This window comes from Anabrus simplex, chromosome 3 (assembly GCF_040414725.1).
Source record: "Anabrus simplex isolate iqAnaSimp1 chromosome 3, ASM4041472v1, whole genome shotgun sequence".
NCBI lineage: Eukaryota > Metazoa > Arthropoda > Insecta > Orthoptera > Tettigoniidae > Anabrus > Anabrus simplex.
Window position 1 is genome coordinate 110,465,773 of NC_090267.1, and position 27,309 is coordinate 110,493,081.

The 27,309-nt window shown below is 41.3% G+C and overlaps 1 protein-coding gene across 2 annotated transcripts in view; it reads left to right on the forward strand.

Moving 5' to 3' along the window:
- Lgr3 (Leucine-rich repeat-containing G protein-coupled receptor 3) overlaps window positions 1–27,309 on the forward strand; it is a 487,929-nt gene that overhangs the window by 332,660 nt on the left and 127,960 nt on the right. For both annotated transcript variants that reach the window (XM_068227013.1, XM_068227014.1), the window contains 3 exons: window positions 2,492–2,563; window positions 7,492–7,563; window positions 17,635–17,706. In XM_068227013.1, the coding sequence (XP_068083114.1) occupies window positions 2,492–2,563; window positions 7,492–7,563; window positions 17,635–17,706 (216 nt within the window). The remainder of the gene's footprint in view (window positions 1–2,491; window positions 2,564–7,491; window positions 7,564–17,634; window positions 17,707–27,309) is intronic.

The window sequence follows — 27,309 nt, forward strand, 5'->3', positions numbered from 1 at the left end:
TTCCAACTCTCGCATTTACTAATTAGGTTATATTAGTAGTGGTCACAAGTATATTCACTTTTTCAGAAGCAGCTTCTCTTACAGTTATCCTGCTCCTAACGTCTTCTCCAACGCTTCCATTCTACATTACGTACCTTCCAAGATATCTGAATGAACTGTTGTTCCATTCTTTTCCTTTCTGCCGATACATTCATAGGTCCTACTTTCTTCTTTCTTAATCCGCTAACCCTCCTGGGTTGGGTTTTCCCTCGGACTCAGTGAGGAATCCCACCTCTTCCGCCTTAAAGGCAGTGTCCTGGAGCGGGAGACTTTGGGACGGGGATACAACTTGGGATGAGGACCAGTATCTCGCTCAGGCGACCTGGTCTGCTGTACTTAACAGGAGCCTTGTGGAGGGATGGAAAGATGGGAAGGGATAGACAAGGAAAAGGGTAGGAAACAGCCGTGGCTGTAAGTTAGGTACCATCCCAGTATTTGCCTGGAGGAGAAGTGGGAAACCACGGAAAACCACCTCGAGGATGTCTGAGGTGGGAATTGACCCCCCTCCCTTACTCAGCTGACCTCCTGAGGCTGAGTGGACTCCGTTTCAGCCCTCGTACCACTTTTCAAATTTCGTTGCAGAACCGGGAATCGAACCCGGGCCTCCGGGGGTGGCAGCTAGTCACACTAACCACTAGACCACAGAGTCGGACGGTCCTTCTTCTGGTCAAATTGTCATCACTTTCGTCTTCGTCGTATTTGTAGTCATTCCAAAATCCTCTCCGACTCCCACAACATCATCAAACACATTCTTTAACTCTTCTTCCTATTCACCGAGCTCGATAGCTGCAGTCGCTTACGTGCGGCCAGTGTCCAGTATTCGGGAGATAGTAGGTTCGAACCCCACTGTCGGCAGCCCTGAAAATGGTTTTCCATGGTTTCCCATTTTCACACCAGGCAAATGCTGGGGCTGTACCTTAATTAAGGCCACGGCCGCTTCCCTCCCACTCCTAACCCTTTCCTGTCCGACCGTCGCCGTAAGACGTATCTGTGCCGGTGCGACGTAAAGCAACCAGCAAAAAAAAAAAAAAAAAAAAAAAAAAATCTTCTGGTTCTGCCAGAATTCCTATGTCATCAGCTTTTCACGCTTTTTCCTTCCAATACTATTATTTTTGCTTTCTCCAGGGCTCTCACTGTCAGCTTGCCTAAGTACACGCTGAAGAGTAATGGTGACATGCAGCATCCCTGGAGTACACTTCTTCCAGTTCCGAACTTTTCCGTTTCTTCGCCTTCATGTCAATCATTTTATATTATATCCCCAGATTCATGTTGTGCGAACGGTGGAAGAGTTGCTCCGTCGATAGAGCTTTAAAATACTCTACCATCCATATGACACTCCTGATTTCAACCGTTGTGACACTGACTTGATCTGTAAGACCAAACATCCACTTGAATCAGAACTGTTTCAAACATTGTTTAGGCAGTAGACAACTCCGTTCAAGCGTCCAAACTAATAGATGCTGCGATAACATACTACCACTTCCACACCATCATTGGCAACAGGCATCACACAACACTGGAACCTCCCATCAGAAAGCAGTAACATTTATCAAAAGTAATTAAACAGTTACTACTATGAATATTCAAACTCATAACATTTATTGTGTATACTGTAAACATAATTTCCTCAATTCGAGCAACGCGCTCCTCATTCTTCATTTCTATTTCAATAAAGAAAGGACTTAACTCTTTATAGCCGGGCTGAGGTTCGACCCCTGGCTCAGTCCGGTGGTATTTGAAGGTGCTCACATACGCCAGCCTCTTGTCGGTACCGGTACGTAAATGAACTCCGGCGGGACAAACTTCCGGCACCTCAGCGTCTCAGAAAACCGTCAAAAGTAGCCAGTGGGTCCTAAAAATAACATTATTATTATTATTATTATTATTATTATTATTATTATTATTATTATTAACTGTTAATAATGGGCATGTTCTCTGATCTTCTGGTATTCATCTATTAGTCACTCTTTTTTTTTTTCGTGATAAAGTCTACATCAAACACGTTTGCTTTCAGCGAAGTCCTCTGCCTTGATCGGTAGTTTTTCTCAACTAGTTTTTTCAAATATAGTAGGGCCTATTTGACGAAATGTTCCATACAACATCAATTTTACATAAGTTCCACCGTAGAAGATATAAAACTTTTGTCAACTGTGTCGTAAAATTTATGTTATGAAATATTTATGAGATCAAGCATGGATATAATTCATTAGCATTACTACGGGGCCGACGATCTAGATTTTAGACCCCTTAAAACAACAATCATAATTATTATCAGTAGTAGTACGATCATTTTACGTCGTCATTCTAAGTGTGCCATCAGATTTACTATTCCATTAGATCTATTATACAAAATATTAGCCTATATATAGATAAATAAATCGATAATTTAAACAGCGAATAAATAAATAAATAAATAAATAAAATATTTTCTTATGTTTCTATGTTTGCACAGGTGGCTAGGATGCAATAGTTTGACAAGATTGGATAAAAATCTCCTCCGAGGACTCCCAGGACTCGATCACTTGTAAGTAGTAATTATTAATTCACTGGCAATAATATAATATCTGCAAAGGGTTCAGCTATCTCCTGATGCAGTTGGATAAGAACTTTCTTATTAGTAGTACATATGACCGTACCTCTTTCCATATCAATGATGCCGTATGGCGACGTGATATTCCTTCATTCCATTCCGTCACTTCAAACAGTCGATGATGTTTTGTTACTGTACATCATTGCAATTTATCTTCCCGTCATCAACTGTTATTAGCATTGGAGTACATGAATAAGTAAACAAAGCTGAACATATTTGCACATTGTATGACCTACTCCAGATGGAAAAAGAGTCATGACTGTTATAATCTTGTTATATGAATATTGTACGGCACTCAAAATACTTGTTCACGTTCTGGTTTATTCCACTTTTCATGTTTCTATGTATATGTCCCTATATGTTTATTACAGAGGTCCTCAAGGCCCCAGTCACACTGAATTAGAAATGGTTGATAAGTAACTAATTTGCGGAGAGGGGGTTGGTTTAAAATTATTTTTTTTTGAAATTTTCGGAATCTTCCCGTGCGTTACCGTCTGATAACTATCAATTTTTACAAATTTCAAGTTTCTAGCTCATCCCGAAGTGAGAAAACTTTTTTTGTTGCTAGGGGCTTTACGTCGCACCGACACAGATAGGTCTTATGGCGACGATGGGGTAGGAAAGGCCTAGGAGTTGGAAGGAAGCGGCAGTGGCCTTAATTAAGGTACAGGCCCAGCATTTGCCTGGTGTGAAAATGGGGAAACCACGGAAAACCATCTTCAGGGCTGCCGATAGTGGGATTCGAACCTACTATCTCTCGGATGCAAGCTCACAGCCGCGCGCCTCTACGCGCACGGCCAACTCGCCCGGTGAGAAAACTTTAATGTCAGTCGGTGAGGCAGTTAGCCATACTGCTTTATATCATATAGATAGATAGAGAATGTACAAAAAGATGTGTATACCTTCATTTGGAGACTTCCTGTGGCTAAACGGTACGTAGGTACTATCGACACGCTGTTTGCGTGATCAGATGTCTCTTTTAGTGGCCTACATGTTTGGTCTTGTGAAATTTTCTCGCATCTCGACTATTTATATCATAGATAGAGGTAAATATTTCGATCTATTGTAAATTTCGTACTTTTTCACAAGTTAAGAAATTATTTTCCCTCTCTAGCGGACAGCTATATTCATTAAATTTGTCAGGCGTATCGAAGATGAAAGGGTCTACAATTTTGATTCTTTGACAGTCTGTCCTATCTCCCTCGTGTACAACTTATATTGACTTAGAAACTTAAATTAGGCTGAAATTTTAGTACAGTTTCCACATATTATTTCGTTTTGCCATATGTACATGCCAGATATAATCGTGCAATTTGGCTCGCTTATGGCTAATAGATGCGGCAATGAGCCTAGTGAATTTCATGATTCAATTTTCCTTACAAGTGTGTCAAACAGTACAATTACTTATGGAAAATGTACAAAATTGACTTAAAACGAAAAGTCAGCTCTCTCTAAGGTAGAAGGGGTACAGCTAGAAGTCATAGGACCAAAGTTTTAGATATCTTCATGCAGGGTGTCGAATGTGCTGATTGTTTTGTGATACGACTTACCTTTTGGCCATCAAATACCTCAAAACAAAAAATGCCCCCATATTTAGATATTTTTTGGAAGTAAAAATTTGAGCACTGGAACTATTTGGAATTACTCCGTTGGTCACAGGCCAAGAGCTATAATTTTGCCAACTTTCAATTTTCTAGCGTACCTGAAAGATTGCTTCCGCCATTTTGTTTTGAGGATACAATTTAGAATTCGAACTTTTTGTAATTGTTCCTTATGATACAACCTAATAGCTATCAGTGTGCTGAATTTCAAATTTCTGGCTTATCTGGAAGTGAGTAAACTTTAATGTCAGTGAGTGAGTAAGTCAGTCAGTTCGCGCACTGGCTTTATATAATAGAGATAAAAACATGTAGTCAGAAATGCAATAGCAACAGAATCGCAACGAAAGCACAAATGTGGTAACGTGAGATTTTGAAACAAAATTATCTTTCATTTGTGGGGCAGATGAATATCGTGCAATGCTTCATCGAGCCCTGAGGAATGTTTTAACACGACGAGGCATACTCAGCACCAGGGAATCCGACTTGTTTTGATGCAAATTTTCCCACTCTTGGATTTTAGCTTCATCCAGTTGCTGAATGATAGCAGGAGGATTAGGACGGTGGCAATAGCGCTCTTCAATTCGCGCCATGCTTGTTCAACACAATTCACGTCCGTAGAATACGCTACCAATACGATTGTCCCAAGGATCTGACTGACCATTCTGACTTGATGGTCACGAGCGTTATCATCCGTTGGTGTAAAGCCATCGCTCACAGTGACAGCACACCCTATAACCTTGGAGAATGTTACCTCTGCATACCAGGGCAGTCATCTTACCATGGATAAGGATTAGAGGCGTACTGAAACACTATATTACCCCAAAAGAAGGAACTCCCTTGCTGCTGATAGTGCTCCAGGATGAAGGGCTCGTGCCGTCTTTCATCGGATCGAATAGTCACAAGAATCTAATGCAAGCTCGTAGCGAACTCATCAGAAAAGACGCATGCTTTCCACTGACCCTGATGCCATTGACTATAAGTTGTTGCCCAGCTCATACGAGCTCCTATGGTGTGGTTTAAAGGGATATTTTGGCACAGGATTCCATCAGTCAACCGTCGTGCAGCCGACTTTGTACTGTCCAAAATGATACATTGACTCCGGTGCCCGTCTGAAGATCCTAGTGGAACGACAGCAATAGTGAGCCTATGACGTACTGCAAGCAATACCGATCCTCCCTGCGAGTTGTTTTGCGTGGGCGTCCCGTCCATTGTCGATAAGCAACTGTTTGTTTCTCAGTGAACTTGTTCCAAACTCTGGAGTCATCACTCCGACTCACTCCGACACGAGCCATCCTTCTTGCAGCAATGTCACCATTCGAATAAGGTCAGCAGCAGAAATAGGTACTTTTGCCATATGAATCTCACTCCTACACTTGTTGCCTATACGACATAGACCTTAAAAGTGATATTGTTAAACTGATCGACACGATAAATGCCTCCTATAGGACAAATATCGAACCTGAACCGCGTTTAGCGTCACTGTGTGTCTCAGATATTGCCCTACAGCAGGGCCTCTCAAACGCCCAAAATCTCACGCGTGCAGAGCGAGGCGCAAGAGGTCCGTGCACTGTGCATCGGTGCCGCTCGGTGCCGCTCGGTATGGCTCGGATCAACGCTTCGTCTCTGGGCTACTCGGCTATGCTCGGCTCTACTCGGCTATACTCGGCTCAACTCAGCCCGGATTTGGAGCGCTACGGCGCAAGTGGGTAAGAAGGAGACAGGCGGAGCGAGCGAGAGAGGCGTAAGGAAAGAGAGAGTAAGCGCTATTGCTCCAAATCGAGGAGTGGGGGTCTGCACTCTGGTCAACCAACCCAAGTCGTCTTTTGCACCGTGCACAGTGCATGCACCATGCGCATGCACCCTGAGAGGCCCTGCCCTACAGTGACAAACATGTTTGAAGTATCGTTACTTATTTCTCGTGAAATTGTAACAAGAAAAAATGTTTCAAGCACTTCATTATATTTAAATGATGTCAACTTAAAGTTATGTAAGAATGAAGAGGAAACATGTGATATAGCCTAAATAGGATTGCATGTACTGTAGTACTACATTGTATAAGTTCGTGGACGGGCGCCAACAGCGCAGGCAACACAGTTTACACCTGTGTACTACATTCAGTATGTTCGTGGACTGGCGCCAAGAGTTCAACGATCACATAGTTTTCTAGCCTACCTTTTCAAGTTTTCCTGTCATGGTGATACGGAAGATTTCAGCTTCATAAGCTGAAAAGCTTAGCTAGCGATTTGCGTAGTTTTCGGCAGAACTTGAAATTTGCCTGTTGTTCAAACTACGAATTCCAGCGCTCACATTCAACTACCCATCACAGCAGATACCTGGGTTCTGCTTACACTGTAAGTACGCAACTGCCTCTTCCTGGGACTAGCGAAGAACTGTCAAGGCACCATCCTGTTGTCCAAACTCTTCGCTGTAGTGTACCACAGCGACACTAGACGGCCAGTCCACGAAATTAATGACTCTACTACGAACGTATATACTCATATATTGCGGATTTGAAAGAAATTCGTGACTTTTCGTTCGGAAACTATCCTCGTTAGAAAATATAGGAATATTTCACTATTTATGATATAAAACAAAAATGCAGGAATTGTCAACCAAGTGTACTATCTCTTAAAATAATAATCGATAACACCACCACCAATTAAGTTACTAGTTACCGATAAGAAAATTCAAATTTTTCGTATATTCGAATTAGGGTACCTAACCAAGGCGGCAAAGGCGTTCTGAATTTCATTCCCCATCAAAAGGCTTAGAATTGCCATAATTCTACGTTTACCTTTGGAAAAAAACACATGAACCTGGAGTTCATAAAGCCTAGGATAGAAATGAATAGTATGTTGATTCTTGGGGTCAAAGTATTTCGGCGTAGGGGTAATGAAATACTCGAACCCAAGGAGGTTATGAATAGCGGAAGACTTTAACGTCCATTCCTTCAAGGGCCTTCCTGTCTAGGCGAAGATTGCTTTGCTTGTTGTTGTTGTTGTTTTTGTTGCTTAGTAGTCATCCAAGTACTGCACTCTATTACATAGTAAATGCACATAATATGGCTTATTTTCCAAACAATGAATGATATGGAGAAAGTAAATATAGTACAATGATATCGAGAAAAAAACTGTCAGAGGGATTATATTATGAACAGCACTGTCATTTTAGTTTTCACTGGAAGATTGCCACATGTGGATGTGTATTTACTATTGTAATATATGGCATAGGTATCATAATTTTAACTAATTTCTTTCGCAGGAAACTGCAACGGAACAAAATCAGCTGGGTGGATGAAGACGCTTTTGAGATGCAAAAGAGCCTAGCAGAGCTGTAAGTACCATTCATTTTTTTTTTTTGCTATTTTGCTTTACGTCGCACCGACACAGATATGTCTTACGGCGACGATGGGATAGGAAAGGCCTAGGAATTGGAAGGAAGCGGCCGTGGCCTTAAGTAAGGTACAGCCCCGGCATTTGCCTGGTGTGAAAATGGGAAACCACGGAAAACCATCTTCAGGGCTGCCGACAGTGGGGCTCGAACCCACTATCTCCCGATTACTGGATACTGGCCGCACTTAAGCGACTGCAGCTATCGAGCTCGGTGGTACCATTCATAATCATGATAGCAATGACGTATACTCAATGCACTGTCTAACAGCATGAGCTGGAAATGCCAGGCGTCTCATTTTATAAAGCAATACCCACATTCGAGGATTAAACACCGCGTCGAATACAGAGAGTATAATTTAAGACTTTGTAGAGGAGTACCGAGGCATAGGAGCACCGAGAAGCGGTGACATCCAGCGAAGTGACCGCATTGGCGAGCGGACGTAGTCTTCTCAAAGAAGTGGCATGATTATGCCTATAGAAACTAAACGAAACTGATCTCACCAGCTATATAAATGCTCAGGACAAATAAATAAATGAATGTTTAAATAAAAATAAATAAATCAAACAAATAAACTCGTAAATGAAACTGAACTCACCACTGAATGAGTCCGGTAGGATTGTAAATGAAATCTCTTTTTGCATTTCGTACTGACAAATTTAAAATACCATTTTCCTGAACTGCTTCTCCGAAGCGACTTATGTGGACTGACTTGTAATCTTGCCTGTGTATCTTCTAACCTCTCCTGCGTGAGAGCTGTTCTCCATCAATGTTTCTTCTTATTACTTACGGAACCAGTACTATGCCAATTGTGAACGAGTTCATTACACGTAAATTGTTGATGATACCGTAGAACAGGGAAATTGTGTACGGAATTTTCCAAGACACGTTTTAATTGGTTTCTTCTTCTTGTGCAAATAGCACTCGACCAAAAACATTCTCTGCCCTCTAGCGTACTTAAACATCGCGATAATAACCTAGCAATACACCTTAAAAGTTCAATAGTTACTAGCGAACAGCTGCGTCAGCTGTCAAGACTTCTTATCACGCCGGAGTTTGACACAAGTCATATGGCGCTCGCTTCGGGATTCGCGCGGTCTGTGAACAGAAGTGGGAAGTCTTAAATTATACTCCTTGTATAACGTCGCATGATAATGTAATCACCGGGGGAGTTAGCCGTGCGGTTAAGAGTGCGCAGCTGTGAGCTTGCATCCGGGAGATAGTGGATTCGAACCCCACTGTTGGCAGCCTTGAAGATCTTTTTCCATGGTTTCCCATTTTCACACCAGACGTATGCTGGGGCTGTACCTTAATTAAGGCCACGGCCACTTCCTTCCCACTCCCAGCCCTTTCTTATCTCATCGTCGCCATAAGACCTATGTGTGTTGGTGCGACGTAAAGCAAGTTATTAAAAAAAGATAATGAAATTTACGGAAGTGAAATTCCATTTTCGTTAGTTTGAAAACGAAATGGTGTTATAGAGCTATTTTAGAAGGATAGTGTGTGAGCTGGTGCTAAAACTACTGTATATCAACTAAAAAACGACTATATATCAATCAACATGGAGGGTCTTGTATATTGTTATCAGTGGACAAATAGTCAATATTTATAAGATTGTATCCTCGCTTGGTGAATACGTCCAGTCATTCAGCTCTTAGCCATGTTTAGATTATCTAACATTTCAAGAGTGGTTTAAGACTAGTTTGAGAGCAACAATCGAGAGAAAAACTTCTCCAGGGGAGAGATGTGGACACGACAGTAAGTTCGCTACGGTGGTACCAAATGAAACTGACGGTGTGTTTGTGTTTGATGCTGATTTCTCGGCATGGCTCTGAAGCCGGTATTATGTCACATTCAGATTTAGCAACACCGCCTCATGAAGCCCATTTGAATTCACCCGCGAAGCGATCTGATTGGCTAACTTGAGTAGGTGATAGAATGACAACAGCGTAAGATATCGATTTATTTATTTTCAAATTATTTATCAGTATGACCAACTGCTGATATACCCGGTTCACTTTGTTTTCTACCAGCCTGTATACAGTAACATGTGTGCAAACAAAATAATTACGAGGTCGGTAAGTAATACAGGTAGACTAGATCATTACTACCCGTGGTTGAGAGACCGATGGTTGGCTATGTCACTGATATCAACAGGTCACCTGACCGATAGGGCTCGTGAGGTTAGGATTTCTCTCGTGGGTAAGATTATGACGTTATTTGAAACCTTGTTGGCGTGAAACGTTTAAGCGGCGACCTTCGCACACTCTGGTGTCTAGTCTCAATTAACAGGACCTATCAAGAACAGGCCAGCGCCTCCTAGAGAACAAGGCCTGGCAATACGATTCGTGACGTCACGCGACTGGGCTCAGCCGTGACCACCACGGCTCAGTGCGAGTGGATAGTAGATGAAGCTAATTCCTTACGAAAATTGAAAAATACGCTGGTTAAAGTGCATTCTACGAATATTCTTTCTCGTAGACGCGCATATCGGAAGCGAAATGAGTAATATACCGTAATAATTAGAAAGAACAATTAAAAATGCAAAGAAGAATTTTTTAAGAGTCTTAATACTGAACAACTTTAATAATATGTTTATATGACACATTCTTACGTTTATTTAAGAGTCAAAAATGATCAGTTCCTTTTACAAAACTCGCCATAAGACCTCTCTCTGTCGGTGCGACGCAAAAAAAGAAAAAGCAAGCTTTTACAGAACTGAACTTGCTGATGAAAGGTAAAAAACAACATGTAAGTACAGAAAAAGCTATTAAATAAAAATAATAACGTATAAACTACCTTACTTACAGTATATTAGTAGCAGTCCAGGAACATGCAAGCTGTAATGCTCAGTGTTGTCGGTCATGAAAACAGGTAAACATTTTTTTTACAATAGAAGCCTCACATAAATTAAGGGCGTGAAGAGCCTACACAATTTGGCTGTTATGCAAAGAGAATGATTATAGTACATGCCAACAATAGTTTGTTCATCAAGTCATCAAAATTATATTCGCATTCCCTAGTGTAAATAAATGTACTTTATATGATTTTGGACCCTGATTCAAATAACCAGAACAGGAAAAAATTGAAATTCTTAAATTTGAAAAGTAGCATGCCAATTCTTATTACATTTGAACTGACCTTCAGCCAGACATTTTCTGAAATTGTTTTCAATTTAACTTCACCAGGTTGCTTAAAATTGAAATGGACATGAGGTGAACATTATATAAGAAAATATAAAAGGAGGCGCTGAACAGGCGAAACACCCAGATGAACAGCGTTCGGCCGGCGAGTGCTCTGGAAGGCTTGCTTGAACGTATAAAAGCCGACCTTCCTGGCGAACTATTAAATGTACAAAAAAAAAAAATGTTAATTATGTTTCTTGGAGAAAAGTGGATTTTGAGTACACACGCTAGGCTTTATTTGATGATACGTAGCATTCGATAGTTGAAGACCTATAACAAGACCTAAAAATATCCATAAAAGGACGTAAAAAGTAGCAAAAATGACGTAAGAATTCATTCATATTTTAGTTTAAATTACATATTTCAGCCAACGGTCGTAGCCGTGTTGAAACACCGGATCCCGTGAGATCTCCGAAGTTAAGCAATATTGGGCGTGGTCAGGAGTTGGATGGGTTGCCACGCGCTGTTGGTGGGGGGTAAGGGAATGGAGGAGCGTAAAGGAACTGGCCACCCTACCGCACGTAAACTTCGGCTCAGGATCACCTCTGCGGAGGTTTGGACCTGCCTTCGGGCAGTATAACCCTTACCTACCTACATATTTCATTAAGGAATACAATGTTTAAAAATGGTAAATTCTGGTGGTATGCAACAGTGCAAAAATGCATGAGTGAAATACTTCTTATTTCAGACAGTATATTTTTTTAGATAAATAGAAAGCCGGTGCTGACAAGTGTAAAGACTACCGGGCCATTAGTTTAGTATCTCACGCCTGCAAAATTCTAACACGTATTATTTACAGAAGAATGGAAAGATAAGCTGAAGCTGAGTTGGGAGAAGAAAAAATTGGCTGCGGAAGAAATGTAGGAACACGTGAAGCAATCCTGACTTTACGTCTGATCTTAGAGGATCGAATTAAGAAGGGCAAGCCCACATACATGGCGTTCGTAAATCTAGAAAAGGCGTTTGATAATGTTGATTGAACCAAGCTATTTGAAATTATGAAGGTGATGGGGATCAGGTACCGAGAAAGAAAATATATCTACAATTTATACAGAAATCAGTCTGCATCGATAAAAATCGAAGGCCATGAAAAAGTAGCAGCAAACCACAAGGGGGTGGGGCAAGGCTGCATTTTGTACCCCCTCCTTTTCAATGTTTATATAAAACAGGCAGTAAACGGAATCAAAGAAGAATTTGGAAAGGGAATCACAATCCAAGGAGAGGAAAACATAACCCTGAGATTTGCCAATGATATTGTTATTTTATCTGAGACTGCAGAAGAACTGGAGAAGTTGCTACATGGTATGGACAGAGTTTTGGGTGAGGAGTACAAAATGGAAATAAATAAGTCCAAAACAAAAGTAATGGAGTGCAGTCGTACGAAGTCACGTGATGGAGGAAATATTAGATTAGGTGGATGAATATTGTTACTTGGGTAGTAAAATAACTAACAATGGCAGAAGTAAGGAGGACATAAAATGCAGGCTAGCACAATCAAGTAAGGCCTTTCTTAAGAAAATAAATTTGCTCACTTCGAACATTGATACAGGAATTAGAAAAATGTTTTGAAGACTTTCGTTTGGAGCTGGGCACTGTACGGAAGTGAAAGATAGACGATAACTCGCTCAGAAAGAAAGAGAATAGAAGCTTTTGTAATGTGGTGTCTGAAGGTTTGATGGATAGATCGAGTCACGATTGAAGAGATACTGAATTGAATTAGTGAGAGGACATCGTTGTGGCTAAATTTGACGAGAAGAAGAGATAGAATAATAGGGCACATGTAAAGACACCCAGGACTTGTGCAGTTGTTTTTTTAGGGAAGTGTTGGCGGTAAGAACGGTAAGGGTATGACAAGCAGATTAGAGCAACAAACCAAACCAAACCCCATGGCACTACAGCCCTTGAAGGGCCTTGGCCTACCAAGCGACCGCTGCTCAGCGCGAAGGCCTGCAGATTACGAGGTGCCGTGTGGTCAGCACGATTAATCCTCTCGGCCGTTATTCTTGGCTTTCTAGACCGGGGCCGCTATCTCACCGTCAGACAGCTCCTCAATTCTAATCACGTAGGCTGAGTGGACCTCGAACCAGCCCTCAGGTCCAGGTAAAAATCCCTGACCTGGCCGGGAATCGAACCCGGGGCCTCCGGGTAAGAGGCAGGCACGCTACCCCTACACCACGGGGCCGGCCAAACAACAAACGTAATTTTTAAAAGACAGTCCGTGTTTCTTTAAAAGGTACTTGCAGAATTTAGAATGAAATATGTGTTCCACCCAGAATGAATTCAGCAAACCCGCAATGGACATGATGGAGAAAGAAATTGAAATTAGTACAGCTGGAATGATATTTGACTTAACCACACTAGGGTTACACAAATTGGAATTCGGAAAACCTACTTCAGTTGGCTTTAAGTATATCACAATAGTAAATGATCATCGGTTTTCAGACAGCACGTAGCGAAACATCGAGAAACTTCCCTCCGCGTCAACGGATGTTAAGGGTTCATACTTGAACAAAGCGGGATCTTCCTCTTCAAAAACACTCACATTTTCTCCTTTCAATGTTTCACTTATATTGCACATACTGTAATTCGATAATCCTGGTTCATTTCAAGTACTAGTTTCATTTTTCATTTCATTTCATTTACTCTCTTTTCAGATATATGTATTTACTAAGATGTTTTTTTATTTTTTTATTTATTTATTTATTTATTTATTTATTTATTTATTTATTTATTTATTTATTTATTTATTTATTTATTTATTTATTTATTTATTTGATTTATTGTTCAACAGGCATTTCTGTCCACTTACAGAACATTTCCATTTCTTACTTCTAATTTTATAAATAATTTACATTAAAAATTAAAATATGAAACCTGTTACTATACTTGCCCGTCCCGCGGTGTAGGGGTAGCGTGCCTGCCTCTCGCCCGGAGGACGCGGGTTCTATTCCCGGCCAGATAAGGGATTTTTCTCTCGACCTGAAGGCTGCCTCGAGGTCCACTCAGCCTACGTGATTAGAATTGAGGAGCTATCTGACGGCGAGATGGCGACCCCGGTCTCGAAAGCCCAGAATAACGGCCGAGAGAATGCGTCGTGCTGACCACACGACCCCTCGTAATCTGCAGGCCTTCGGGCTGAGCAGCGGTCGCTGGGTAGGCCAAGGCCCTTTCAAGTGCATTAAGTGCCGTGGGATTTAATACTATACTTATGAACTATGGACAGTGGTAAGTATGTGTTTCAACTTATTATTTTAATTCCTCCTAAAATATACATTGTTAATCTAAATTAATCTAAGGACTAAATTATTCATGGTACACAAGTATGCTACTTTATTTAATTGATGTCTTCTCTCTGTGAGAGTTCGCATCTGACTGACCTTAACAAGATATTCTCCTCGTTAAATATGTCCACGTTTGGCATTTTATTAATTAACTGACATATTCTGTTTAATGGTGAATTTATATTGTGATTTGTGTTTGACCTTTTAACAAAGAAAGTTAAGTTCTTTTCTATTACTTCCAAACGGTGCATACAGGTTTATTTGGTGCAGTAACTCTCGGTTATCTGCTTTACCTTTGAGAATTGTATGTAGGTATTTTACACTCGTTAATGTTATCCTAGTATGCAACTTATCTATCCCAAATTTAAGAAGTGATGGATTAATTAATAATGATCTGAATTGAGAATTGGCAGTCAAAATGTAGACGAAAGAAGCTTAAGTCGCAAAAAAATCGTTAAGACCTAAGAAAAAGGTCTTAAAAAGGTCCAATAATCCAAAAACTCAATAAAAGGCAAAAATTGACAAATAAAACTCACCATTTACAGGCCTACAATAACCCAGAATGAACATATATTATGTTGGACCTCGTCTTCGCACACTCGAGAAGAATACAGTTTTTTTTCAACTTCTGAGCCCTAGTTCTTGTTCTAGTCTTTCCAGGTCATCAGCTAGTCTCATAGTTCAGATCCGTTCAGAGGACATCAAGAGAAGAACGAATGTAACAGACATCCTGGAGAGAGAGTAGCAATGGGTAGGACGCATAGCTCGACAATACTACAACAGGATTGTGCACTGGAGACCATGGGAATACAAGAGAGGCATTGGAAGATCCTAGACGAGATAGATCGATGACATAAAATTGTTGGCTGGAACACGCTGGTTCCAAGTAGACAATAGAAGCATATGGAAGAGGCCTATATCCAGCAGTGGATTGAAATAGACAAGAAAATAAGAAGAAGAAGAGCCCTAGTGATGAAACTAACCCTTTGCCACTTATTTTGGTATTTGGTGACTAAAACATGCACAAGTTAAGTAAATACCTACGTTTAAAAATGAAATGACGCCTGTACGTGTACCTTCTGGAACATCACATCCAACGTCTACCTATATTACTTATTGACCTCGCGATTGTTTTGTTTGTGCATAAGTTTCTGTATACAGGGTGTTCCGAAACAGTGTGCACCGGGTATATGAGCAGTTGGTTACACTCACAAATAATTTGTAAATTAATCGATATCTCACCCAGTTGTCCTTTTATCAGCCGCTGAAGTTAGCCAACCAGATCGATGATGATAATAATAATAATAATAATAATAATAATAATAATAATAATAATAATAATAATAATAATAATAATAATAATAATAATGTTATTTGCTTTACATCCCACTAACTACATTTTTACAGTTTTCGGAGACGCCGAAGTACCAGAATTTTGTCCCGCAGGACTTATTTTACGTGCCAGTAAATCTACCGACACGAGCCTGACGTATTCGAGCACCTACAAATACCACCGGACTGAGCCAGGATCGAACCTGCCTAGTTGGGCTCAAAAGGCCAGCGCCTCAACCGTCTGAGCCACTCAGCCCGGCCCAATGAGATCGCTTCGCCGGCGAATTCAAATGGGCTTACCGAGGCGGTGTTGCTAAATGTACACGTGTAACTCAACACCGTCCTGGGAGCCACTCCCAGATATCAGCATCAAACACAAAAACACCGCGAGTTTCAGCCGGTGCCATCGTAGCGTAGTTTGCTAAGGTGTGGTCCTGCCAGCATTGTATGAAATTTTGCACGAACATTCCCTCTCACATGACTAATAATATTTTATTTCAAAACATAGGCCTGGTCCGCCTCTGTGGTGTAGTGGTTAGCGTGATTAGCTGCCACCCCCGGAGGTCCGGGTTCGATTCCCGGCTCTGCCACGAAATTTGAAAAGTGGTACGAGGGCTGGAACGGGGTCCACTCAGCCTCGGGAGGTCAACTGAGTAGCGGTAGGTTCGATTCCCACCTCAGCCATCCTGGAAGTGGTTTTCCGTGGTTTCCCACTTCTCCTCCAGGCAAATGCCGGGATGGTCCCTAACTTACGGCCACGGCCGCTTCCTTCCCTCTTCCTTGCCTATCCCTTCCAATCTTCCCATCCCTCCACAAGGCCCCTGTTCAGCATAGCAGGTGAGGCCGCCTGGGCGAGGTACTGGTCATACTCCCCAGTTGTATCCACCGACCAAGAGTCTAACGCTCCAGGACACTGTCCTTGAAGCGGTAGAGGTGGGATCCCTCGCTACGTCCGAGGGAAAAACCGAACCTGGAGGGTAAACAGATGATGATGATGATGAACATAGGCCTGAAATTATGTTATCTAAATAATTATTTATAATATTATATTTAGATCATTGTATTGAATATCTCCATTTGTATAACAATATGATAGCTTTATTGTAAGTTATATGAGTCCGACTCCTTGCCTGAATGGTCAGCGTTGAAGCCTTCACTTCAAAGGGTCCTACGTTCGATTCCCTCCCGGCAGCTAATTTCGTCCCCAGAGGTATTTCCAGTTTGCAAGGTTGATACCTAATGTTTAGCCGCGAGCACACGAGTAGCCTCATCCCGTTGTCTTGTTGTGAGAGTTGGTTGTATGCACCACGTTTACTTTCCGTGTAAGAGGAGGATTCATGTTTCATGCTGAGCTGAGTCAGTGCAGCATTCAAATTGAGTGTATTATTACTAGAGTGAGCACTGATATGTGTATGAAATACTGGACTGCATTTCAGTTGTGTGGTATAGTTCCTGGCGTGTAATCGCCAGGTGGTTGGCGTGAATTCCTGTAACGGCCGCTATAATAAATCAAGGAATGTTCGTAATTTCGCCCCCTTCATTTTATTGGTTATTTACGAAGTTGATTATTATTTGCGGATGGGAAAACGCAAGTAGTGGGCTAAGGAGGCTATGAGAAGAGCTGTTAAGGTAGTGAGGGACAATATAATGGGTTAAAAACGTGCAAGTAAACCGTTTAATATCCCACGAGCAACGCTGAAACACTATGGTAAAAAGAATACCAAGTAAATTGTTTTCATAAATGGCCTTCAAGTCATTTTATAGGAAAAGTGTTTGGTAAGGTTAGAATGAAAAATATATTAAAATTAATTGTGCTCTAAACAAATTTCTTGGGGGACGAAATTAAGAACACTTCTTTTTGGTACTTAAGCTTTTGTAGTTTTATGTCAAATATTGACTGACTACCCAACGTTATAACACTTTCATTGCAACTTGTCCGTAAGAGGAAAAGATATTCAGTAATATATATACCAATTTCTAATCTTCTCCATAATATTCCTAAATTTCTGCAAGTCCAAATCTAATAAGGAGACAAAATTTCATAGCACTGTTGATCTTGATGTCATGGTTGCTAAAACAATGAAAATAATGTAGACCTACCACACCTACCTGCGGTGCAGCCTTCAATAAATTGAAACATAAGCATAAAGTAAATTGCGATCACATAGACCGTGCATTTGTAAATGAATGTTCTCAACCATATTGTTCTTTTGCAGGGATCTGTCAAACAATCTCCTTCATGCACTGCCTGAGACCGTCTTTGAGCCTCTCGAAAGCCTCTCCAATCTGTAAGTAGCCACTGCAAAATTTAAATTCTTATATTCTATTTTTAATTGCATCTTTGCCTTAAATTTTTAGCGTTCAATACATTCTCCGTTACTGCTCACTACTTGGGTAATGATCATGACAGGATTAGAGTTACGTATTTTTATCTGCTTTATGTCGCCCCGACACAGACAGCTTTATGGCGACGATGGGATAGGAAATGGCTAGGAGAGGGGAGGAAGCAGCTGTGGTCTTAATTAAGTTACATCCCCAGTATTAGCCTGGTGTATAAATTGGACACCACGGAAAAATGTAGTCAGGGCTACCGACAGTGGGGTTCGAAAACACCATCTCCCGAATGCAAGCTCACAGATGCGCGCGCCTTACCGCACGGCCAACTCGCACGGTACAGTTACTTACCTTCGTCATATTAAACACATTCAGTAAAACACTTCGACATCTCTAACATGTATTCTCATGTCTTGGCAACATAACGGTCTGGAATGGGGGAGCGAGTTACCCAGTTCCGTGTAAAACTGATAGTCTCGTGGTTATAGGTACGATTTCAAAACTCATGTAAAACTCATAGTCTCGTGATTATAGGTGCGATATCAAAAGTCATGTACAACTCACAGTCTCGTCGTTATAAGTACGATATCAACAGTCATGTAAAACTGATAGTCCCGTGGTTACAGGTAAGATATCAACGTGGCTATAGCCATGGTACCAATAGTCTCGTGGCTATGAGCACGATACAGGCAATGAAGTAAAAACAGGAGATAGGTTAATGAAAAGCAGGAACCTCTCCGAACAAATCTTGAAAGCTCTGAAGAAGCGGGAGGTAAAGTCTTCCATAATTCAGAACCTCGGCACTATATGCTGTAGAGTGGTTACCATTAAGTCTGACTACTATTGCACCCTGGAATTAATCTGGTACTCTCGTTTGGAGTGTGCAGAGTGAACTTTAGTATACGTGCCACTCCAGAGGGGAAATCTTGTTTCTAATTTTCCAAATTCCTAACGGAGAATCGAGCCGACGTCCTTCCCGTTGAACTGAGTGCGGCCTTAAAGCCTCGGCTAGGCAGTCCCCGAAACGGGAGATCGCTTAGCTTTAATCTTGGTATGACAGATCCTTTGGCTTTAACGGTATTATGTTTGTTTAGTCCTCAGCCCGAAGGCTGGTTGGATCCTCAACAGCTCCGCCATCAGCTGTCGTAGATGGCCTAGGCATCACTGAAGAGGTGTACTAGGGAAATGAGGAGTGAGGTAGTTTCCCGTTGCTTTCCTCACTGAGCCAGAAATTGCTATTACATATCAGTCTGCCAAGCCCACTGAAATGCATGCACCAACCGACCCTATGAGCAATATTTTCACACCACTCATAGCAGGGACTGGCTGCAGAAGGAATGGCATTACTAGCATCACTCATACCTCAGTCACTTTCATCTTGTCAAAGCCAAGGATAAAGCTGAGACTGATCAATGAAAGTAACAAAATTGCTCTAGCCCATACCAGCAAAGGGGTCATGTAAAATCGAAGAACTTTTGGTCCCGAGAGTGACGCGAAACTGGATGTTCCTTGCCTATTGTCCTGTTATCAACAATCACATAAGATGCCTACTGAGGATCCCGTGGCTATCATCATGGCGTCAACAGGCACATACAATTGAGGGCCCGATAGCTATGGCCCTGTGTTAACTGTCACATACAGGCCTGCTTCCTCTCTCTTAAGGAAGAAAGCGGCAGAATAAATGGGGATTGCAGTCGTTGTCGGTCTTTGCAGTGATATCTTCGTTGCCTGACGTGAATTCTCAATCAGTTTTACTTCACTCACTCCCTGTTAATTACACAGAGAGCCGAACACGACGGACGAATTCATGGCGCTACGTGACGAGCTGTGTTTTTTTAATAAATATGTTTCTGCTGAGCTACACTTCCATGGAACCGTGGATCTACTGATTGCCACGTGATTCCAACAATCCCACACCCAGAACAAACTTAGAGACGTATTTAACATTTCTTTTAAAAAATAAGTTCCCTTCAACGGAACTTCGAAAAATAATATAATAGGAGTGAAACTATTTCAGATATCTTTCGCATGTCTACTGCTCCTCATGTATCATTAGCTACTACTATTGTATGTATTTGTTGTCAACACACAGTGAGGCAATTTCTAGCAACTTCTGTCATGTCCATTTACAAAGGGCGGGAGATGCGCACGCCTATACATGTGGCAGCAAGTGATTCGTGCATATCCTATGATGGATTCATTAACCCGCGAGTGGTTGATAGACGTATTGCAACACGAGTGGTCGCATATCATATGTGTCACCACACTCGTGTGGTAGACGTTAACGATATTCTTGATGCAATTTACAATGACACGCTCTCAAATTTTGAGACTATGTCAAATGAGTTTGATTTCTGCTGAAGATTGTGTGCTGTAAAATATTGTTGCTATCGAATTGTCGTTTGCTGCCGCCGAGGTATCGCAGAGTTATTCCTGTGGTGTGTACTATAAAGATTAAAGTAACTGGGTGTCCATAACAAGTTAATGATGTATCCTTGAAACTCGTGACTGTAAAATCTTATTATACATCCCCACAAATGACTCTGGAATGCTGACAATAATGCATCAGCTATATGCACAGTCACGATAATATGATAATATAAGGCGCTGCGCGGAATAAAAACTGAATAATAGAGTATTTCTTCTCCTTGTCAAATGACCATGATTTTACGAGGAATTCTAATGTCAACATGCTTTTTATGGAGCTCTTTATGTCCTGAAGGTATACCAAGTCTTTATTACCTCATGTGTATTTCTAACTTGCCTGCAGCATCAGGTGCACTAACCAGTTTTAATTACTGTCGTACTTTATTCCAAATTCCCGTACTGGTGGCAAAGTGGTAGATATAATTATTAGGAGTTTCAATCTTGCCTTCGTAGCCTACTCTACTAATCTCTCCAATCCCTGTCTACTTCACGCTACAGTAATCAATTTTCAATCTACCAATAGAAAAGTGTGCTAATAAACATCATCTGTATGTATGTAAATGCAAAATAGCTTTCGTTCACTCACGTATCACTTCAGGATATGACAAAAACCATCAAACCAATGAGAGTAATAATAATAATGTCACTTGCTTTACGTCCTACTAACTACTTTTACTGTTTTCGGAGGCGCCGAGGTACCAGAATTTAGTCCCGCAGGAGTTCTATTGCGTGCTAGTAAATCTACCGACACGAGGCTGACGTATTTGAGCACCTTCAAATTTCACCGAACTGAGCCAGGATCGAACCTGCCAAGTTTGGGTCAGAAGGCCAGCGCCTCGACCGTCTGAGCCACCAATGTGAGTGAAATTTGATAGAACTTAAGTGTTCCTCTTAGGTCATAAGTTGAGCAAAATGATTATTTTCCCTGTGTTGATATATGAAAGATTTCTGTAGAGATAAGCATTATTTGGCACATTTGGGTTCGTTCGGGCCAAATTTTATTTTACTATTTTTAGTCTTCGTTTCGTTCTATGAGTGCCTCTCTCTCCGTCTTTTGAACCTATTTATTCACTTCTCCCCGTTACCGAATGGAGTGGACGCGCTATGGAGCCGATCTCTGCATTAGAGCGACTGAAAGTTTCGAACTCCATCGTCGGCCTGCCTGAGAATAGCTTCCGGCGTTTTCCCTTTTTCACTTCCAGGCGGATGCCGGAACAGTTTCTATCCATAGGCTACACCCGATTCCTTCCGTCTCCTTGCACAAATTCATTTCATCTACATTAAGTCCTCAAATGAGTTCGGCGTCAGGGAGGACACCCGGCCGATGTGTTTGCGAATGGCCTCCGACGAGGCGAAAATTATATCGCGTTACTCATCTGTTTCCGAGAACACCCGATGAGTCGGAAAATATCTCTGTTTACTGCACTGGCGGGGGGGGGGGGGGGGAGGGGGGGATTGATCTGGCTAAAAGGCGGCATTTTGCCTCCTGTCAGAAAATAAACCTCTTCACCTCTTAATTTTGTTTTCAGATTTAGTGTCGGACTATTAGAGGGGATTGGAGAAATCCTCACTAGTTAGGAAACGAATTTATCATTTTAGTGACAATTAGTTTCAATTAGGAAAAAGCCGAAAGATTTGTTGTTTTCCTACTTAAAACTGGTCGTAAGTGAGCCGAGCCTCGATGTTTGAATCGTGTGTTCGCCTTCTTTGTCCTTCTGAGCCGTTTTAAGGGTAGGGTCCAGCCAGGATCAGTTGAATAGCTAAGGAGGATTCTAGATTTGGTGATATTTACTGTTTTATTTATGTGAGTTATAATAAGCGGAATACGAAGTTTGTGTCATAACTTTTTATTAGATTTCAGTATTGAGGCTCTAGTCATTAGTTGTTAAACTTGTAATTTTGAAAGTGGAGTTTTGGTAATACAGCCCTAGGCCTCCCAGCCATACAGCAGGATAGGTCTGACACATGCTAGGTAAATAATTCTTTTAATACTTGTTGTGAATATTTAATTCGTAGCAGAGGTCTCAGAGCAGGTATCCGTGCCGTAGCCCGTTGTAAGGCCTGTTCTATATTGTGTCTCTACTCCCGTCTGCTTTGAAATGTCCGCATTCTAGTCATCGGTAAACAGAGAGATTTCCGCATGATATGCACTCTGAGAAGCAGGCAAGCTACGTCCCGATATCCAATTACATCATGGAGAAATATCGTGTAAACTCCGTCACCATTTATGGACAGCAGGCAATGGTATGTTGATAAACGGGGTTAAAAGTCAGGTTGTGAGTTTCACAAATAGGAAAAGTCCTCTCAGTTTTAATTACTGCGTTGATGGGGTGAAAGTTCCTTTTAGGGATCATTGTAAGTATCTAGGTGTTAATATAAGGAAAGATCTTCATTTGGGTAATCACATAAATGGGATTGTAAATAAAGGGTACAGATCTCTGCAAATGGTCATGAGGGTGTTTAGGGGTTGTAATAAGGATGTAAAGGAGAGGGCATATAAGTCTCTGGTAAGACCCCAACTAGAGTATGGTTCCAGTGTATGGGACCCTCACCAGGATTACCTGATTCAAGAACTGGAAAAAATCCAAAGAAAAGCAGCTCGATTTGTTCTGGGTGATTTCCGACAAAAGAGTAGCGTTACAAAAATGTTGCAATGTTTGGGTTGGGAAGAATTGAGAGAAAGAAGAAGAGCTGCTCGACTAAGTGGTATGTTCCGAGCTGGCAGCGGAGAGATGGCGTGGATTGACATTAGTAGACGAATAGTTTTGAATGGCGTTTATAAAAGTAGGAAAGATCACAATATGAAGATAAAGTTGGAATTCAAGAGGACAAACTGGGGCAAATGTTCATTTATAGGAAGGGGAGTTAGGGATTGGAATAACTTACCAAGGGAGATGTTCAATAAATTTCCAATTTCTTTGAAATCATTTCGGAAAAGGCTAGGAAATCAACAGATAGGGAATCTGCCACCTGGGCGACTGCCCTAAATGCAGATCAGTATTGATTGATTGACTGTTAGTGGGTGCAAGAAGTACCATACCGGAGATGATAGCCGAGTTGTGGAAGAGGTTTGCCTTCAAGGAAAGCTACCTAGCTACAAATGCCGAGGCGGCTGTGCGTGGGTCTGTGCTTCTTTAAGGAACCCTTTATATCCCAAAAACATAAAAATCGTACAAGACTCTGTCTTATGGCAAACCCGTTTAAGTTCAAATTCCTAAATAGATTGAAGAACAAGAAGAGAAAATATACAGGGAGCTCTTAAAATTCTCCTTCCTCCTCCTCTTTTCTTCTTGTTTTCCAATATTTCTGAAGATTAAGAAGTTAACGAAGAATTAGAAGAAGAAAATCTTGTCTGTTCACGAGCAAAGCTTCTCTAATAATTATCTAATAATCCTTCTGAAGACGCGAAGCAAAGTTCTTTGAGGATCGTAAGGAAATTCACAATTATTTCTGATACGATAAAAGCTTATTATCATGTCTACATAATTATTGAATGATTATCACGTGCTAATGGTGCTCTCTTTAATGCAATACGAACACATCAAAACATGCAGGAGGACTTGGTTCCGTTTGATGCCATTAGAGGATGTTAATATGCTACTTACTCCAAAATGACAACCTCACTTCACTGAATGAGTAGAGACCACTGATCTCTATACATGGATGCCCGGTAGCTTGGGTAGCAGTAAGCCGAATAGAAGTTGACTGGCGTAGTAAGATGGCAGCGAGCGCACGGTGCAGTAGACTACGAGGAGCGCGCTTGCTTTGTTTATGCTTAGTTCAGTGACGCCAGGCCCCCTGATTGTAGTTACACGGGTGTTCTGTGCTGTGTTATTGCAACACGCCACACATTTACAAAGGAATTAATATGAAATACATCAATGAAAAATCACTAGTTTAGATATTTCACTCGCTGAATTGAAACCACATGTTACTTCTGCATGTTAGTAAAATATAAACAAACAAGGGAGCCATACTTGTACTACTACGATTAACACAAATACGAATTCCTAAATGTAAATAATACAAATACATAATATATTTAAACTATCAAAGTATACATGTGTGGCAGATATAAATTGAGTACTATTTGGAAGAGGTACAACATTCTCTCCGTCAGTTCAAATTACAATATTTCCTAAAATAACGTAATTGTATTGATTACGTAGTTACTATTTTTTTTATTTTTTTTGCTATTTGCTTTACGTCGCACCGACACAGATATGTCTTATGGTGACGATGGGATAGGAAATGCCTAGGAAGTGGAAGGAAGCGGCCGTGGCCTTAACTAAGGTACAGCCCCGGCATTTGCCTGGTGTGAAAATGTGAAACCACGGAAAACCATCTTCAGGGCTGCCGACAGTGGGGCTCGAACCCACTATCTCCCGATTACTGATTACGTAGGAAACAAGTGACTGTCAGCATGCCGAAGTGTACTTCTACGGCAAATACGGCGCGAAATACTTGAATATCCAGCGGAAAACACACAGTCAACTATCATTATGCCGTTACAGGAGAAGTGGGTGTGGTTCTGGGCTTTTGAATGTCCTGCGGGCTCATATTAAATGGCTTCTACAAGCTTTAAACAAGCCGGAATTAATAAAAAAAATTCTGAAATAGGAAGAATAGGACTATTTTTGTATGAATAAAAAGACAAACCGAGTTTTTAGCTTAAAATACGAAATATTCAGCCATATCTCCCCTTAAGAATGCATAATTTCGTGGCATACATGTATAAAATTTACAGCAATGTTTCCAGAAACCGTTTTTCACTCCTATTATATTACCGATCGCTAATTGCATGTATTCAGCACCTAAGTTAATATTTGTCGGCCGTTATTATACACTCGTTTTTATTGCTATCCCGGAGATTTACTGACCCCGGAATGACTTGCCGGTGTTCCCAATGTCCTTATGCTTTGAGTGAACATGTCCCTATATTTTTAATTATTCCAATGCGCCATTAATTGCGATTTAAAACTGATTGTATTATCATTGCCTCCCTATAAAGAGAGCTCTAGGATGGGTACACCAACATGGCAGACCGCGCGTTCAACTTGGCGTACTTTCTCCTGCAGCGGAGAGCTGCCATCAGCGATCCATGTATAGAGATCAGTGGTAGAGACATAAAAGAGAACAGGCCTTACAACGAGCTACGGCACGGGTACCTGCTCTGAGACCTCTGCTAGGAATTAAATATTCACAACAAGTATTAAAAGAATTATTTACCTAGCATGTGTCAGACCTATCCTGCTGTATGGTTGTGAGGCCTGGGCCTGTATTTCCAAAACTTAACTTTCAAAATTACAAGTTTTCCAAAACAAAACTTTGAGAATGATGACTAGAGCCCCAATACTGAAATATAACAAAATATACGACACGAACTTCGTATTCCGATTATTAGATCTCAGATAAATAAAATAGAAATGATGATCAGAAGTAGAATCCTCCTTAGCCACTCAACCGACCCTGGCATCCTACTCTTAAAAGAGGCCGTAAGGACCAAGAAGCTGAATACACTAGTGATGGGTAGTTCGCGAACGAACTAGTTCTCGGGAACTACTTCACTCCCACGAACTGTGAAGTGTTTACTCTTCTCTCGAGAACTACTTCGCGAACTGTATATACAGACCAAAGAATATCACGAATGAGCTGTGACGCTTTTACTCGTCCCTCGAGAACTACTTCGCGAACTGCATATAGAGACCAAACGACTTCACGAACGAGGTGAATGGACTGTTTACGGAACTACTTCGCGAAACTATAGCGGCAGGAAGCTTCAGGAGAGCGAACGTGTCACAGCTCACTCATGAACTGTAAACAATGATAACGAACTTTTCTTAGAACTCGCAAGCAATACAAAAAAAGTTAGTTACTTCACAGTTCAGCGAAAAATGACATGTAATAGATAACTTAGCTCTTAAGGGAAAATCTTACCTGTCTTAAGTGGTGACTCCCATTACTCCGGTAGTTCATTGTGAAGCAGTACCGGTATGTTATTATTCACAGCAGCAAACTGGTATTGCACAGTATTTAAGCACGCACACACACACACACACACACATACACGCAAAATTAAACTTAGTATTATTTACACAATCATCCCGTCTGGGAAGATATTGTCTTAACGAAAAGTTACAAATTTGAGTTTAAGAACAACATCTGTTCAACTTTTTTCCCAGTTAATCGAGTCCGCCTGTCTCTAATTGTCTGCCCAGCCTTCGAAAAAATTCTTTGAGATGGAACAGACGTAGCGACAATGCACAATCGGGATTTTTCCATTTCGAACAGGGTTGGATACACTTGGCGCCTTTCTTGCCACCAGTACAAGGGATTTTAATGTCGTGGTAGAAGGGGTTCTTGGAGGTATTTATCTACCTCAACAATTGCTGCAGTTGCAGGGTTTGAGAGACCAACCAATTTCGACGCACTGTCGTCGAAATCGTCCCAAATGGAAGAGCCTGTGACTTGGTTTACCGGTACTTGCTCTGATAAAACTGGTGACGTATTTGTTGAAGGTCGGTGCTTTTCGCAGTAAGCAATGAGCGATTGCTTTGCCCGTTCAAAACACCTAACTTCAGAAAACCCTAGTTTTTTGAACCGTGGGTCCAGAAGTGTGGCCTGAGAAAATAAACTATTTTCCTCAGCCCCTCTAAATCGTTTGTCTAACGCTTCCAAGAGGCTGGCCGCCATCAGTCTCAATTGGTTGTCGACAACTGGATTGTTGCTGAAACGACTGTACCATTTCTTGAGACCCCGTTGCATAAGTAGGATTTTAGAAAGCGTGACCTGCTTCTCACTGCTAATTTCTTCAGTACAGTCCCTGAATGCTTTCAATAATTCACAAACCTGCTGAATAACAGTGATGTCCTCGTTTGACAGATTTCGAAGTTCGGGGTAGTTGATGGCTATCACAGACATTAAAGAGTTTTTTACTGAAACTATTCTCTCTAACATATAATATGTGGAGTTCCACCTGGTGACCACATCCTGCTTCAAGCGAAGACTTGCCTCTCCGAGTTGTTCCTGCATAGCTTTCAGTTTCTCACAAGCTTGGGGACTTCTTTTAAAAAACTCCACAATGGATTTCACCTTACTCAGCAGATCTTTTATTACCTGAAGACCACACT